This window comes from Puma concolor, chromosome E2, assembly GCF_028749965.1.
Source record: "Puma concolor isolate L17-30 chromosome E2, mPumCon1.1.hap2, whole genome shotgun sequence".
Lineage (NCBI taxonomy): Eukaryota > Metazoa > Chordata > Mammalia > Carnivora > Felidae > Puma > Puma concolor.
Window position 1 is genome coordinate 18,830,347 of NC_141681.1, and position 15,774 is coordinate 18,846,120.

General features: G+C 47.7%; 1 protein-coding gene across 10 annotated transcripts in view; it reads right to left on the bottom strand.

Moving 5' to 3' along the window:
- Nucleotides 1–709: 709 nt before the first annotated feature.
- Nucleotides 710–15,774, bottom strand: part of PRMT7 (protein arginine methyltransferase 7) — a 46,967-nt gene continuing 31,902 nt past the window's right edge. For 7 of the 10 annotated variants that reach the window (XM_086689077.1, XM_086689083.1, XM_086689076.1 and 4 more), the window contains 12 exons: nucleotides 15,449–15,690; nucleotides 15,044–15,224; nucleotides 11,197–11,324; nucleotides 10,627–10,762; nucleotides 9,572–9,655; nucleotides 8,721–8,768; nucleotides 8,014–8,103; nucleotides 4,048–4,209; nucleotides 2,858–2,932; nucleotides 1,926–2,086; nucleotides 1,115–1,225; nucleotides 710–933 (listed from right to left, as the gene is read on the bottom strand). In XM_086689077.1, the coding sequence (XP_086545203.1) occupies nucleotides 726–933; nucleotides 1,115–1,225; nucleotides 1,926–2,086; nucleotides 2,858–2,932; nucleotides 4,048–4,209; nucleotides 8,014–8,103; nucleotides 8,721–8,768; nucleotides 9,572–9,655; nucleotides 10,627–10,762; nucleotides 11,197–11,324; nucleotides 15,044–15,224; nucleotides 15,449–15,690 (1,626 nt within the window). In that variant the 3' untranslated portion in view covers nucleotides 710–725. The remainder of the gene's footprint in view (nucleotides 934–1,114; nucleotides 1,226–1,925; nucleotides 2,087–2,857; nucleotides 2,933–4,047; nucleotides 4,210–8,013; nucleotides 8,104–8,720; nucleotides 8,769–9,571; nucleotides 9,656–10,626; nucleotides 10,763–11,196; nucleotides 11,325–15,043; nucleotides 15,225–15,448; nucleotides 15,691–15,774) is intronic. The other 3 variants (XM_086689084.1, XM_086689081.1, XM_086689082.1) reach the window with 2 other exon arrangements.

Here is a 15,774-nt window from a genome sequence, read left to right on the forward strand (position 1 = left end):
AGGGTGGGGTGGCTGTATGGCACCCACCTGCCTCAGACTTCCAAGGTGGAATGGGGGCACACAGGAAAAGGTTTACCTCCTGGTTCCCCCTCCTGATGGCTGGTTTCCTGGTCTGCATCTCAGGAACTGCTATGAGACAGCCTCTTCCCTGTCCTCTGAACAGTAGCCTGAAACCAGGTGTCAGTCTTGGGTACCTGCTAATGCTGCAACACCAATGGCAGATGCTTATGGATGTGCCTTGGTAACATTACCCAAGAGATGAAAAGGATGGCCCTGTCAGGGTCTTTCAGGCCCAGGACTGAGCCACAAGTCAGCATCTCCACCCCAGAAGCCCCTCCTAGCTGGAATCAGGCAGGAGGGACCCCAAGGTTCCCCAGTACAGGCCAGCGGCTCACAGAGGGGCAGCACACCTACCGCAGCACTGCACAGCTGAGAGCAGCACATAACTTGCCTGGCCCAGCCAGCTCCCAGGATGGTAGAGGGAAACGCCACACTAGAGCTTTCTAAGCATTTTAGAACCATGGCAGGGGGGCTCCCTGGCCCCTCCTCGGCTCCAAATTCAGTCAGCAGTTTATGTCGCCCATCACACCCAAAATAAGGAACTGGCAGAGCAAAAACACAAAGAGGGAAGAGGGCTTTGAGCCCGGAGGCCAAGCTGGGCCCTGAAAAGAGAAGTGCCTTCACCTTCCCTCCTAGAAAGCCACGCCAGTCAGAGCCCGGAGCCCTCAGGCCACTTTATTTCTCAACAGGTGAGGGTCACTGCCCATCGTCCAGGGTGTCTGAGAGTGAGAAATCCATGGTGATGTCTCCAGTGTGGGGGTGGAAATCCACGGTGTAACTGACAGTCTGAGGGCCGCCCAGCGGCGCTCCGGGGTCCGCCGTGGTGAAGAAGTACACTGCCTGCTTGCAGTGGGGGTTCCAGCAACAATCCCCCTGTAGAAGCAGCGAGAAGATAGTGAGGGCTACTAGCACCCAAGCCCCCTCCTGGCCAGCCTCCAGCCCAAGCAACTCGCAGTGAGAAGCTGGTCAGAACCAGGTGACCTGGGGCCACTGAAGAGTTACAATCCGGCTAACTTGTAACCAGCTCACAGGGTGGGCCTGTTCTGGGACTCACGTGCACAGCACTACCTTGTCCTCTGCAGACTTCAGGAGGCCAGTGCTGACAGTGCTGTCCGGTGTGAGGTGGTATTCCATCCACAGGACGGCCCCATGGCTCCTCCCAGGCCTGGAGGTGGGGATGTTGGGCCAAAGACAAACAGCCACACAAGAGATGGGCAGGCACAGCCACGGTTCCTCACTGCTTTCCAGAAACCTCTGATCTTACCTTCCTCCCCAATCAGGAAGCTGCTAACATTCCACCTGACTAAAGGCCACTTGGTAAAATGCTGAGCAAAAACCACAACCCAGAGCCCCACCTGCTCCCTGCAACCTGGCCAAGCACTTAGAGGAACCATGGGACAGGGGTTTTTCCTCAGGGAAGCAGCAGCTCCTCCCTGGGAAGGGAGGTGGAGCAGGATGGCCCAACTGTGCCTCACGATGAGTAGCCCTTACCAATTCCTAACCTGCTTAATTCCCAGCAGGGTTCAGGAAAATGGCCCACTGGGTAACCATAGCAACAAAAATCACTTTTCTCTATAGCTGTGATCCATCATGACACTTAGCTCAAAGGAAGCTGCAGGTGTGGGGGGATGTGCAAAGCCCACTCTGGCTCTCCCTCCCCACCTGTACACACCCAGAGGCAGTGGGGACCCACTATACACTCAGGGCCACTTTGGACCAGGAAGGGCAAGGCCCAAAAAAGGAGGCCATGCCACCCACATGAAAATGGCCAAAGTAAGTGCTTAGTCACCCAGGCAGTAACTAGACAGAAAGCAGGCCCTACCACTCCCTTCCCCAGCTTACTGCACCCTGGAACCCGTTCTTACCTCCTCAGCTCAATGGAGCCCTCAGCATGGATCAGGTGTGGGGGTACTGGCTGCCGAAAATCAAAGGTCAGGATCTGCTGGGGCTCAGACAGACAGCGGCATGGGTACTCCCACAGCGGGTGGGGTTCGGCCTCCTTGCTCTCCCTGAAGTCCAGGGCACGCTGAGAAGGGAAGGGGAGGTGGCAGTGGGCAGAGACAGAGACAGAACCAGAGCCAGTGGCCTAGGAGATAAGGGGCTCTTGTCCAGTCTCCAAGGTCTATACCAGTGGTCCTTTACCTCCTTGGCCCAGGTCCCTCAAGGTAACTGCCACAGTCAGATGCCTCAGTGGGTCCTCACAGAAAGACCACACACACTGGGATCAAACCAGCTGCCTTCTCTACTCTCAGCTGCCATGCACAAGTGTCTTCTCAGAGAGTTACTTCACCTGAGCCTCATTTTTTCCCTTTTTAAAATGGGATGACGCTGCCTGTCTCATGAGCTACTTTGAGGACCAAACGTCAACAGTGGTAAAAACATCTGGCACTTGGACACTTGCCCATTCAGTGACCATTACTGAGCACTACAGCTGCCAGATCACTCCTACATGAGGCTCCCAGTCTAGAGGGAGACAGGGAATCACAGTGCCTGGACACACCAGTGTCTGGCTGAGAATGGGGTTGGGCAGGAAAGCTGACCCACATGTGATCTCTGAGCAGCTACCTGAAGGTCACACAGGAGTTGGTAGAAAAAAGAATGTATAAAGCCAAGGAGTGAGAGGGCGCAGGGCACAGACCAAGTGGCAGGGGTGATGGATGGGTGACATATGGGGCCAGACTCAGGATCAATAGGTTCACCTGGACTGGGTAAAGGAAAGCCAAGTGGGAGGGGTAGGAAACTGTGCACATGGAGTAGGTGGGTGGGACACTACAGGCAGGAACTGTGCCCCACCTACCTGAATCATGTCATCCATGATGTGTACGTCAAAGCCTTCGCAGTCACCACAGGGACTCCGGATCCGCCATAGGTCCTGTGAGGAAGGCAGAGCCCTTGTCGACACCCAGTTGGGGATGGATGTCACAGGTTCGGTAGGACAGCACACAGACATCCACACCCACCCAGAGACATGAAAGCATGGTGACAAGAGCGAGAAGAGTCAGTGAGGTCAGGTTGGGGGGAAGGGGACAGCCCCAAAAAGGCACCCCTTGCTATTCCCACACACTTGGAAGAGACCCCATGATTGAAAGGCCTCAGAAACACCAAGGATCTGGGAAGGTCACTGAAATCTGCAAAGTGTCACATGATCAAGTCCTCTCCTACAGGGGACAATCAACCAGAGCCACTGGGATGGGGTTTCTTTGGGAAGAAATCTGTAAACCAGTTCCTGAGGCTGTGCCTATAAACAGGATGTGAGGACATTGGGAGAGAAGGGACCAGAAGTGCACTGAGGCTAGCCAATTTTGTGTCCCGTTTCCTGGATATATGTCTGGGAATGAGCATCATTCCCACATTCCCTCCTGGGCCATGAAAGCCAGAACTCCTGTGGAAATCTCGCCAGGTAAATAGACAACACAGAAGAAATGCCCAGATAATCACTGATGGAGACACTAAGCTACCAATGGGTGAAGCCGTTCTTATCAAAGAAATATCAAATGAGGTTCACTCTACTTCTCAGGTTGAAAGCATTTCAAAATCCTTTTAAGAAGAAACGTCTTTCCCAAAATGACTTTGTGACTGGTTCTGCTTTGATGAGGAAATTAAAATGAAGCTTTCCAATTTTTTGTTACATAAAGAAGCTGACTTTCCATCTCAAAATGCTTTTAACAACTGGAGCGTCAACTTTTAATAAGAACAGAGTGAGCTGCACAGCATGTCTTCTGAAACTCTTCATTTATGTTTTTTTTAATTATTCTGATAAGGGATAATTGTAAAATGACAGCACACAGCCATTTCCATTTCACATGCCAAATTACCGCATTTGTACAAAGGCAAGTCTCTTCCATTCAACCCTGCAGTGTGCTGATACAGAAAAGCAGAGGCCCATATCATTAAGACTCACATTGCTCTATCTGCACCCAAGGTCTCTGCAAGAAAATAAGGACCCCCAGCCCCTGCCCTTTCTGCAACAACTTCTGAGGGGCCTACCCTGAACTCCACGACCACAGTGTGCAGCGAGGCAGTCTGGGGCATCACCACAGCACCAGGCCCCAGATGCTGGTCCACGGCAGTCCGCACATACCAGAAGTACAGGTTGTGCCAGGGCAGCAGGCTGGTAGTGAAGAATGGTTCACCCAGGAGGAGAGAGATCTGGCAATCAGAGCAAGAAGGGGGGCCAAGATGTCAGAACGATTTTGCTAAAGGGTGAAGGACAGATCACAAGGTTCATGGGAAACATGGAAATAAAAGGGCATCCATTCCCTCAACCAACAAGCATGCCAGGTCTGCACCTGCCTGAAGACACAAAGATGAGCAGACATGAGCCCTGTCCTCAGGAGTGCAGAGTAGAAGAGGGAACAGACAGGGCTGGGGTTATCCTTGTACAGTGTGGTTTGACAGAAGTGAGGAAGGGACATGTGGAGGGACCCCAGGGTTGGGCCCTTCATGGGAAGGGCCAGTGTAGATAACATCTTCCTGAATGGCATCCTGTGGGTAGATTCCCATTCAGCTTATCATAACAAACTGTTATCAGTGCTCCTCTAGCAGTCTTCCTCAGTAGGTTCTGAGCACCACAGAAGTGGGGACATTGGCAGCACAGTATCCCCAGCACTTTGCAAAGTGCCTGGCTCAGAGATGGTTAGTATATATTTGCTGAGCAAATGAACAAATGTATGAATAGGAAAAGCAAAGGACTGGGGATTCTAGCAGAGGTATGCAGGGGAATAAGCATGGGTGTGAGAGCAAGGCCCATCAAGAGCTTGTTACATGAGTATGCAGGGTAGGATGGTAAAGGGTGAGGCCAGAGAGGTGGAAAGGAGTTAGGTTGCCCAAAGGCAGCTTATGAAAGGTCAAGGAGGCTGGACTCCTTCCTGATGGTAAGAGGGGATCTCTAAAAGCTTTAACTGGGGGTTCAAAATGAGAAGGAATGTGTTTTAGAAAGAGTCCTCTGACGACCATGAAACATACGGAGAGACCACCCACAGGGACTTGGGTGAGTACTGCAGTGGTCCAGGAAAGGAGCAGGGAGTGTACAGAAGGAAGGACTGGGAGACACAACAGATGTGGAGGACACAGGGCACCCAGGGCTGGGCCCAAGCAGAAGGACCTCAAGGGAGGGGCCGATCTGAGATGACATCTAGGTGTCTGGCTGAGGTAACAAAGATGCAGATGGAAACACCAAAGACAGAAAAGAGCTGGTCCTGAGTATTCCCTGCCCTGCAACATCAGAACAAGGCAAGAATGCCTGCTCTCACCCCTTCTATTCACCACACTAGTCACCTAGAGTCTAGCCAGTGCACCATTATCAGTGGCTTATAGAAGTGGAGTAGCTTTCTCTTTAACATTTATTTCTTTTTGAGAGACAGAGAGTGAGCTGGGGAGGGGCAGAGATGGAAGGAGACAGAGAATCCAAAGCAGGTTCCAGGCTCCTAGCTATCAGCACAGAGCCCAATGTGGGGCTCGAACTCACAAACTGTAAGATCGTAACCTGAGCTGAAGTCAGATGCTGACCAACTCAGTCACCCGGGCTCCCCAGAACTAGAGTAAGTTTTTAATCCTCATCTATGAGAAAAAAAAGGGCAACTTGTACTGAGTGTTCATGGTAGCATCATTTATAGCAACCAAAAAACAGAAACAACTCAAATGTCCAGCAACGAATGAACAGATAAACAAAATGTGGCCTATCCATGAAATGGGATGTTATTTAGCAGTAAAAAGAAATGTAGTACTGATTTATGCTACATGGATGAACCTTGAAAGAAGCCAGTCTCAAACAGACCACACATATCCCATGATTCCACTTACATGAAATGTCCAGAATTGGCAAATTTGTAGACAAAAAGTAGACTGGTGGTTCCCTAGAGGCTGGGAGGGCAGGGGGCAAATGAGAAGTGACTTCTAATGGGCATGGGTTTCATTTTAGGTGATAAAAATGTTCTAAAAATTGACTCGTGATGATTGTACAACTGTATGAATATACTAAATCATGGAATTTCACACTTTAAGTGGGTGAACTGTATGGTATGTGAATTAGATCTCAAAAAAACTCTCCTTAAAAGAAAAGGCATAGGGAGAAATGGGCAAAAGACCTGAAGAGTGATTTCAGCTAGCTAGACATGGAGCAATTAATGGGCGCAGGAAACGTATTCAACACCAGTGGTTACTAGGCAAATACAAATTAAAACTCACACTCGTGAAAATGACTGTAATAAAAAAGACAATACCAAGTGCTGGTAAAGATACAGAGAAAGTGGAACCTTCGTGTGTAATGGGGATGTGGAATGGTATGGCTTCTCTGGACAGTTTAGAAGTACCTTAAAAAGTTAAACAAAAATACTACACAACCCAGCAATTCTAAGCCTAAGCATTTGAGGGAACTGAAAACACATATCTTCACAAAGACATATATCAACGCTCACAGCAGTATTATTCTAACAGCCAAAAATGGTTAAGCGTCCAAATTCAGCTTAGGTCCTGATCTTGTGGTTTGTGAGTCTGAGCTCTACATGGAGCTCTGTGCTGTCAGGGCAGAGCCTGCTTTGGATCTTCTGTCTCCCTCTCTCTGCCCCTCCCCTGCTCACTCTCTTTGTCTGAAAAATAAACAAACATTAAAAGAAGAAGAGAGAAGAAGAAGAGAGAAAGAGAAGAGAGAAGGAGAAGAGAGAAGGAGAAGAGAGAAGGAGAAGAGAGAGAAGAAAGAAGAAGAGAGAAAGAGAAGAGAGAAAGAGAAGAGAGAAGAAGAAGAAACAATCCAAATATCCACCAACAGGTAAATGGATAAACAAAATGTGACATGGCATATTATTCAGGATTAAAATGTAATAAAATACTGGCACATTCTACAACACGGATGAACCTCAAAAGCGCGACTAGTGAAAGAAGCCCAACACTAAAAACCATGTATCGTTCTACTCCATTTGTATGAAATGCCCAGAAAAGACAAATTGATACAAAGAAACCAGATCAGTGCTTGCCTGGGGCTAGGAGCTGGGTGATGGAAATGCTCTAAAACTAGAGTGTGTGATAGTTGTACATGTCTAAAAATTTATTAAAAAAATCACTGTACACTTGAAATGGGTTAATTTTATGGTATGTCAATTACATCTCAGTAAAGCTGTTAAAAAGCTGGTGAAGAAAGGTGATGGATTCCAGCTTGAAGGGCCTGCAGGATATGCAAGGAAAGCATCCAGTGGGCACTTGGACATGAGAGATTTGCAGACCCAGCTTTGGAGGCCAAAGATTCCCTTATGGGAAAGGACATGATCACCTAGAGAGAGAGGAGACACAGAGGGAGAGGAGAGAACAGACAGGGAGAAACCATCAGAAGACTGCTATGGAAGGATCAAGTGAAGGAAGAGAAACCCATGAAAAGCTCAGGAAGAGCAGCTACAAAAGTAAGAGAAAAACCTGGAAAAAGCAGTCTCTTAAGGCCCTAAAAAGAAATGTGTTGAGAAGGGAGAGGCCCCTGAGTCATGAGGGCCCAGGGGGCCAGTGAGAGGAAAGGCAGAAGACTGTGTTTACATCTCAGGATTACTAAGGGGTGGGAGTAGTTTTAGAAGCAACGGGTGGTGGGTGGATTGTGTGACAAGACCAACCGTAGGGGACAGAAGATCAACTGCCGAGGTGGCAGGAAGTAAGCAGAACAGTGAAAAGTGAACCAAAATAACAGGAGTGAACGGGAGCTGGAGCACTGTAAAGGGATAAGGCAGAGAGGCCACAACAGGCGGCTATTCATCCTAACAGAACCATTCTGTCCTCACTCGGAAGGAGCAGAGATCGGTCAGAGTTCAGAGCAGCTCATGTATTTGCAGACCAGACATCTATGCAATGCCTCACCACATTCCCACAGGGGCTGAGTTAGGTATGGGACCCAATGTATGGCCTGAGAAGAGAAGGGGGACTCAGGCCATCTCGGTGCTGTGCTGTCCATGCGAATGCAGAGCCCCTGCCACTCACCTTTTTACCATCCAAGTCTGCAGATGTTAACAATTCAGGCCGTTTCTCTATTATATTAATTTTATCTTCCAAGTGATTAGCCTTGAAAATCTTATGAGGAAAAAAAATGAAAGTATTGTTTTTGTCCAGAAAAAACATCTCAAAGTTGTTTTGTATGCTTGCAGTTTTCTGGCCAAATTGTTCTAAGCACCACTTTTATCTGCTTTGTGAAAATCCTCTCCTCCAGGGGCATCCTGTGCACCAAGCAAAATGTTGTACCAGCAAAAGAAATTTCTTACAGACGTATCAGCAGGACTTAGCAATAGGCTTGTAGTTCTGGTAGTTTCCTTCAGAAAGGAAATCAAAACCAATCGATGGCCAAGGGAAGAAATACCATCATGGAACCAATCAGTCAGGTCAGCTTGTGAGTGTTGACTCCCTGGGCACTGGGTCCCAAAAACAAATCATAAATTCAGTTATATCACTGCAAAGATTGCAGCTTTTTTAGTTTTATGTGAAGCGAGGAGAAAAGCCATAAAAAATAGAGTCTAAATGTTTGCTGCTATTCAGCAACAGCCCCAGAAGACTTCTACACCGGCTCTCAAGGTGGGAACTCTCACCAGCTCCCTTACTGCCAAGACAGCATCAGAGCAATCAATCCCACACTCAGCAAGGCAGGCCCCTGACCTGCCTCCCCGCCCGATAGTTTAGTAATAACAGTCACTTACTTTTTTCATCAGTCTATGAGAAGCTGCTGAGCTCTCCACTGTAAATACCTAAAAAGAATACGATGCTATTAGAGATTCATTTGACAAAGAAATTAAAGATTAACGGGCGTCTGGGCGGCTCAGCTAGTTAAGCATCTGACTCCTGATTTCGGCCCAGGTCATGATTTCATGGTTTTGAGTTCGAGCCCTGCATCAGGGGTCTGAGCTGAGCATGGAGTCTGCTAGGGATTCTCTGTCTCCCCCTCTCTCTGCCCTTCCCCGACTCGTTCTTGTTCTAAGTAACATTAAAAAAGAAGAAATTAAAGATTTAAAACTGGGGCACCTGGGTGGCTCAGCTGGTTGAGTGTCCAACTTCGGCTCAGATCACGATTTTGTGGTTTGTGAATTCGAGCCCCACATCAGGCTCTCTGCTGTTCAGCGCACAGCCCACTTTGGATCCTCTGTCCCCCCACCCGCCGCCCTGCTCTCTGTCCCTCCCCTTCTCTTTCCCTCTAAATAAAAGTTTAAAAAAATTAAAAAAAAAAAAAAAAAAGAAAGGTTAAAACCCAACAAGATAATTCCAAGGCAGAATGTACCACCTACCAAGTCTACCTGTGCTCACTACCCACTGAGACAGCACCCACTTTCTGCACTGATGCTAGCAAGGAGCACTCAGACACTGGAGCTGCAGCTATATGGGAATAGCTACAGCCTGACTCCTGTCTGCACACGGAGGCAATAAACCCCAAAGCCCCCACATGCATGGCAGCTGCACTTGCAAAGGCCTTTAGTCACAGAACTGTGTACCCAGACCATGTGATATTCAAACTCAAGAGCTGCCCTCAGGAAGCTGGCAGAATGCAGTCTGGTACCTGCTCTGCCCCAAGGTGATGGGCCAACAAGGAGAGCAGACTGCCGTCACTGACACACAGGCAGACACTGTCTGGCTTCAGCACCTGCAGGAAAATAACAACCTCAATACGTTTTCTTATAGCAGGTCAAGAAATTCTTGTTGGAAAACTGACAGAAACACTTCCTTTCTCCTAGCCCCATTAACTCACTCTGTGATCATTCAATCCACCCCTCAACACCCAGCTGGATCTTCTTGTAGCCCCAGACTTGTGCTTGCCTTGTAGGCAGTAAGCAGCCCCCACCCTCCAGTGCAACCACCTCACCCACCTCTCCCTACCCAGACCTCACTGTCAGGAGAGACTATCCCCAAGCTGTCCTACAAGGCCCACCTGAAGACCTGCCCCACTTGCTAGAGGCCATCTCTCAGTTTACCATAAGCCTCTTCCCTCTCTGGTCACAGAACAGACAGCTTGGGCTTTTGAGTGACTTGCCAAAGGCAGGGATTACTTTATAGGTCATAGATCCCTTTGAGAGAAACTTTAGATGGCTGGGATCTTCCCTCGTGACAAAATGCATGCATGTACATATGTGCACACATATTTCTGCATACAACTCCAAGAGGTCCAAAAGACACTTCTCCAAACCCTCTGTATAGTCCTGAGCTGAGAGACTCCTGCTACACGCAGCAGGGAGCAAAGGTTTCAGGCAGGAGAGTTACATAACCAGACTCATATTTTAGAAAATTTTAGAAAGAATGCAGCAGATGAAAGGAAGAATGGGGTGGCTGAATCCACTGGGATTATCCACAGGAACTACTAGTGACCACAAAGGCAAAGTGTCTAGAGAGACAATGGCAGCGGCTGAGGTAAGGCTTCCAGGCAGAGGTTCTCACAGGACAGCAGAGAACAAGCCCTCAGAAAGTCTACTAACATGCTTCCTGGCTACTATCTGAGTGCCCACCCAAAAGCCAGGTAGTACAGAAATCAAAACCTGCAAATTATAAGCAAGCAATGACCTGAGGCCCATGCTACAAACTCCTTCTTGACTATAACCACCCAAGGGGCTGGACACTTACTGTCCGCAGAGCCTGGATGTATTGATCAGTTCTGTCCTGATCGTTGATCTCTCCAAACCGAGGCCGGTTCCAGAGCAGGTGAGCTTGGCAGTCACACACGGGGCGTGCTGGATAGACTCTCCTGTCCTTTTCAGGGCTAAGCCAGGAAATAGACACACATGATGAGCATAACCTGCTAGACACCGGCAAGCATGAAGGCATGGCACAGAGATGGGCATAGGGATCGGCCCCACTAAAACTAAACAAGCCATGGTGGGCACACCCACATCCTCTAGAGGGCATGAGTCCAGGAACTGGCTTTCAAGTAGGCATTAGAGGTTGGAGGGTCCCCCAACCCGAGACTTCTCATTCATGTCTCCCCCAAACAGGGGCCCTGCAACCAGGGCAGTCTCTTCTAAGAACATGCCAATGGGCACTAACACATCTACTCACAAACTCTTACTCTTGTTTTATTCTGTTCAGACACAAGCATGCCCACTTGTGCCTCTACACTGTTTATAAGGCGAACTTACGTAAGTACACAGTATCACAGGCCCAGTGCTTCCCCCCACCACAAGACTTGGGGCATACCTGGTCCTCTGGAGGCTGTACCATACACAATAGTCATCATGGTGCGCTACCAGGTAGATGCTTGAGCCTTGGACAACAGGCTCTTCTTGTGGCAGGAAGTACACACACTGCATCCAGTGGTCCCGCCACTGAAATAGGGAACAGAGATATCAGCTGTCCCCAAGTTGCAAAAAGAGCAACGTCTCTAATCCAGGAGCCAAAATCTAAGCCAAAAATCAGCTCGCAGGGAGACCATGCTGTGGACTACAGATGACTACTCTTGCCACAGAGATAAATAAGAAGATTCTCAAGTCAGAGAGGTTCATGTCCTGAAGGCTTGCTGGCTTCAAGGATACAGCCCAGGGAAGCAGTCTTCCAGAAGGGTTTAGGAGAGGGGACTCCAGCCTCTCTGTCATGTGTGTGTATGTGTGTGTACATGTGCATGCCTCCACCTCACGTGTGTGCACACACAAAGGAAGGCAGAGAGGGAAGGGGGAGAGAAAGCAAACATGGCAAATGTAAATAACTGTTACATTTAAGTAAAGGGCATCTCAATGTTTATTTTCATTTATTCTATGGATTTAGAATTTTTCAAAATAAAAAGTTGGGGAAATAGTACAGAAAGGTTTTGTTCTGTTTATTCTTTTGAATTAAATAGTTTTTAAAGACCTGGAATACTCTAAATTGTGAAACATGGTATACAATGATCCAGGGTCAACTTAATATGCTGTGTTGATCCTTTTTGACACTACAAACCCCACATACAGGATTCTATGCTAAGAAAATGCAAACAAAAAAGGAAAAAAAGCTATATTCTCAGGAACACCCTTATTACAGATTTATACTAGCAAAAACTGGACCAAATGTCCAGCAGCTCAGAAATGGGTCTACAGGGGCGCCTGGGTGGCGCAGTTGGTTAAGCATCCGACTTCAGCCAGGTCACGATCTCGCGGTCCGGGAGTTCGAGCCCCGCGTCGGGCTCTGGGCTGATGGCTCGGAGCCTGGAGCCTGTTTCCGATTCTGTGTCTCCCTCTCTCTGCCCCTCCCCCGTTCATGCTCTGTCTCTCTCTGTCCCAAAAATAAATAAACGTTGAAAAAAAAAAAAAAAAAAAGAAATGGGTCTACAAAATCTTATTCAGAATATTCACAGACGCTGAAAATGGTAACTATCATGACTAGTGCAGCATGAAACTAGAAGTCAGCACTGACAAAATCTGTGCATATGGAAAGAGATCAAAGGAAGGGAGTTCTTTCTTAGCAGTGACAGGACCCTGAGTGACTTTGGATTCATTTTTGTTTTACACAAGGTTTATTACTCTCATAACCTTTAAGCCTCTTTTTTAAAAAGAAAGAACTGTCCTAAAAAGTGGATGCCTGGCTCAATTCTGATGACACAAGCGTGTACTCATTCTCTGTCATCATCAGGAACTAAGAAAAACTTGGCCCCAGGGAGACTCCATCACTGCTGGGCGCAGACCCAAATGAGGCTGACACCAGCCTTACTTCTCAGGAAGCATTCCGCCCTCCCCAGATTTGGATCTAACTAAAACGCAGGTGAATGACAGCCCCAGGTATCTAAGATGTCTATTTGAACATAAAAGCTAGAAAATGACAATGTAACTAGACACACTGTAGAATAAGGAAACACAAGGAGGAAAAAACAGATTCTCTAAAACCTGTAGTTCATTCCTTACTATGCAAATTGACCCAAAGACAAAAGAAGCCGTCCCCAACCCCTCCCGGGCTCCCATAATGCTCCCTGATCATCATCAAGTCCTTCTCAACACGCCAGCCTCCCAGGTTCTTAAGCTAAAGGTCTGCTGACAGAACCCACTGCCCAAGGTGAGACAAACTGAATATATTTCAAACCAAGAGCAGTTTAGTGAAGTCAAGAGAGAAATGCATTAGCAAGCAGCTCTTCACATTTCTAACAGTCCACAGGCCACCACTGGTAAACAAAGGGCACAAACTGTACAAAACACTGGTAAAGGAAGGACACAAAGTCAGGAGACCTAGGGACAAGCATCCACTACTGCCGCCTAGATAGAAGGCCCTGCTCCAATCACTCACTGGGTTGGGTCTCAGTCTCAGTTTGGGCAGTATGTGGTTACCCAGCAAGTCTTCCACGGGAATTCAAGAAAATATACATAGTAGCACTTTGAAGATATGCAAATGAGATCACTAGCATTTTGCATTCTTATGCTAATTTGTATCCTCACACTCCCAAAGGGAAAGAAAACAGCCCAGCGTCAATCTCAATTCTGTAGAAGAATTCTGACCCATGCCCTCCTCCCACCCCCAAATACACCCTGAGCCTGCAGAGGACCAGGATATGCCGAGGAAGTTCATACACACTGCTTGGAGTCACACAACGCCCAATGCCAGACAAGTGGAGGGCAGAAGGGAGAAGAGGGACCTCAAAGGCCCGGGAGGGGGGAAAGGGACCAAGTGCAATCCTGTAGCAGTCATGACCCTTTGGCCTAAGCAGTAACTCAGAGAGCAGGGGAGCAGCTAAGGTCATCCTTAGAAGTCACACTAGAACTAGCAGATGAGCAATCAAGATAAACCCAGTGCCCAGCAAATGGTTAACAGGACAACAAAACACAGAGAGAGGATGGTGCCCCAGGGCCTCCCAGGCGGAAAAGGAAGGCTTGATTCCTTGGCCCTGAACAGGCACCTTTCCCACTTTTTTTCCCTTTAGGTGTGCATATAAGGGGTGGACAACACGTGCACTTGAGAGAAAATTCAAAAGATATAAAAAGGTCATGGAGTAAAAAGTAAGTTTGCTTTTCACCCCTAACCTCTAGCCCCCTTCCCAGAAACAACCATTTTTACCAATTTATGTGGATTCTTCCAAATATATTCTTATACACACCCACCACACATATACACTCATAAACACATACATCTTATTTTTATTGATACCAACATTGGCATAGCACACACTGTTCAGCACCTCTATTTTTGTTTCACTTAATGATCATCCTAGAGATTATTCTCCATCAGTGATAAGAGAGCTGCCTCTCTTAGCATCAGTAAGGATGCAGTCCCCTACTGGTGGCTTCTAGGTTGTTCCAGTCTTTTCTGTTAAATCAGGGCTGCAGTGAGTATCCCAGCACACGTCATTATACACAGACACCAATCTATCCAGAACCTAAATGTCTGGAAGTGGCATCCTTCCTCTGATGACAGATTAGGTAGGCCTCCTTGTGCTCCATGGAAGCTGTGATGCTCACTGGCCAGTTGTCCCCACAGCTCTCCTGACAGTGCATTACCAAATTTCCTGAACTTCATCACTAACAGGTGGAAAATCATGTCTCACTGCAGTTTACATGTGCACTGCTCTTATGAGTGAGGCTGAACAGCTTTTCACATGTTAAACAGTACTCTGCATTTCCTTTTCTGTAGTTCACGTCCTCACCCACTTTCAATTGAGCTAGAAAAGGTACCCGTTTTTTTTTAGAAAAGCTAGATTTTGAGGCCACGCAGAAAATAAGTCTGCAGACAGACTGTAGTCCTCCATTCCAACTTGATGTGAGGCTCCCTGGGATTACTCGGGGGCAAGGGGTGTGGGCTCTGAGAGTAGCTGTGCTAGGAGTTGGGAGAGCCAGCACATCCAAGTTTCCCCAAGGCCCCCTCTGTGGCTGCTGCCTGAATTCGGCTGAGAGATCTATTTTATATCTTATTATGATAGGTAGCCTTGCCTTTTGGGGATTTTTGTTTAACTCTTCTCTGACATTGATTCTGACATAGCCCCTCCGGTCTCTAAGTTCTTGTGAATCTAAGGTTCAACACGTTACTTTCCCACAACCATAAGTGGGTAAGTTTCCTGATTTACATGAAAATGTGCTCAGGTATTATCTCTTACCTGTAGCTCCTCTGGGTCTGAGTGTGCCCAGAAGGGGGCCATGCTGCACTTAATCTTCCCCTCAGGGTCCATTTCAATGTCCCACCAAGAGAGAACCACCTGAGCTTGACCAGATGCCAGAGGTTCAAACTGCCGGCTGTGGCAGGCTGCTGAGCTACTGACTTGCTTGCTGAAGTCCACACTGTGGAAGAATATGCAAGAATTTAAGTATATTTTAAGCCCACACACTCCATTTTTAAGCTTTTATGGTGACATCACTAGCAATGGAACTTGTCTGCAATGGACTCCTGCCTTCAGAAGCAGGTGACCTCAGCTAGGTTTCCTTCTCACTCATTAAGAACTTCTAAAGACCCCAATTCCACCAAATATCTTAAAGCGCCGTCAGCTGGGGTGGCTTCTTGGTACCTGAACATAGGCAGCACATCACTGAGGACAGTGAAGTCAGCGGATGACACCTGGTTCAGCTGAATGTCATAGACAGAGGGTGCACCAGGGCACCTCTCCAGTTCCAAGGGGGGGACGATGACCTGCTCTCCACAGCTGGTATGCACGGGGATAGGAAAGAGCTTATTCCATGACCACATCCTCCTGGACTCCACCAGCTGAGCATAGACAGTTGCTCTGTGAGGCACTGCCTCACAGTTTTCCTAAGTTTGTTAAAAAAAACAAAAGAAGAAAAAACAAACCAGTATATTATTAGAAAATAAACCCACAGTAATCCTCATGGATCA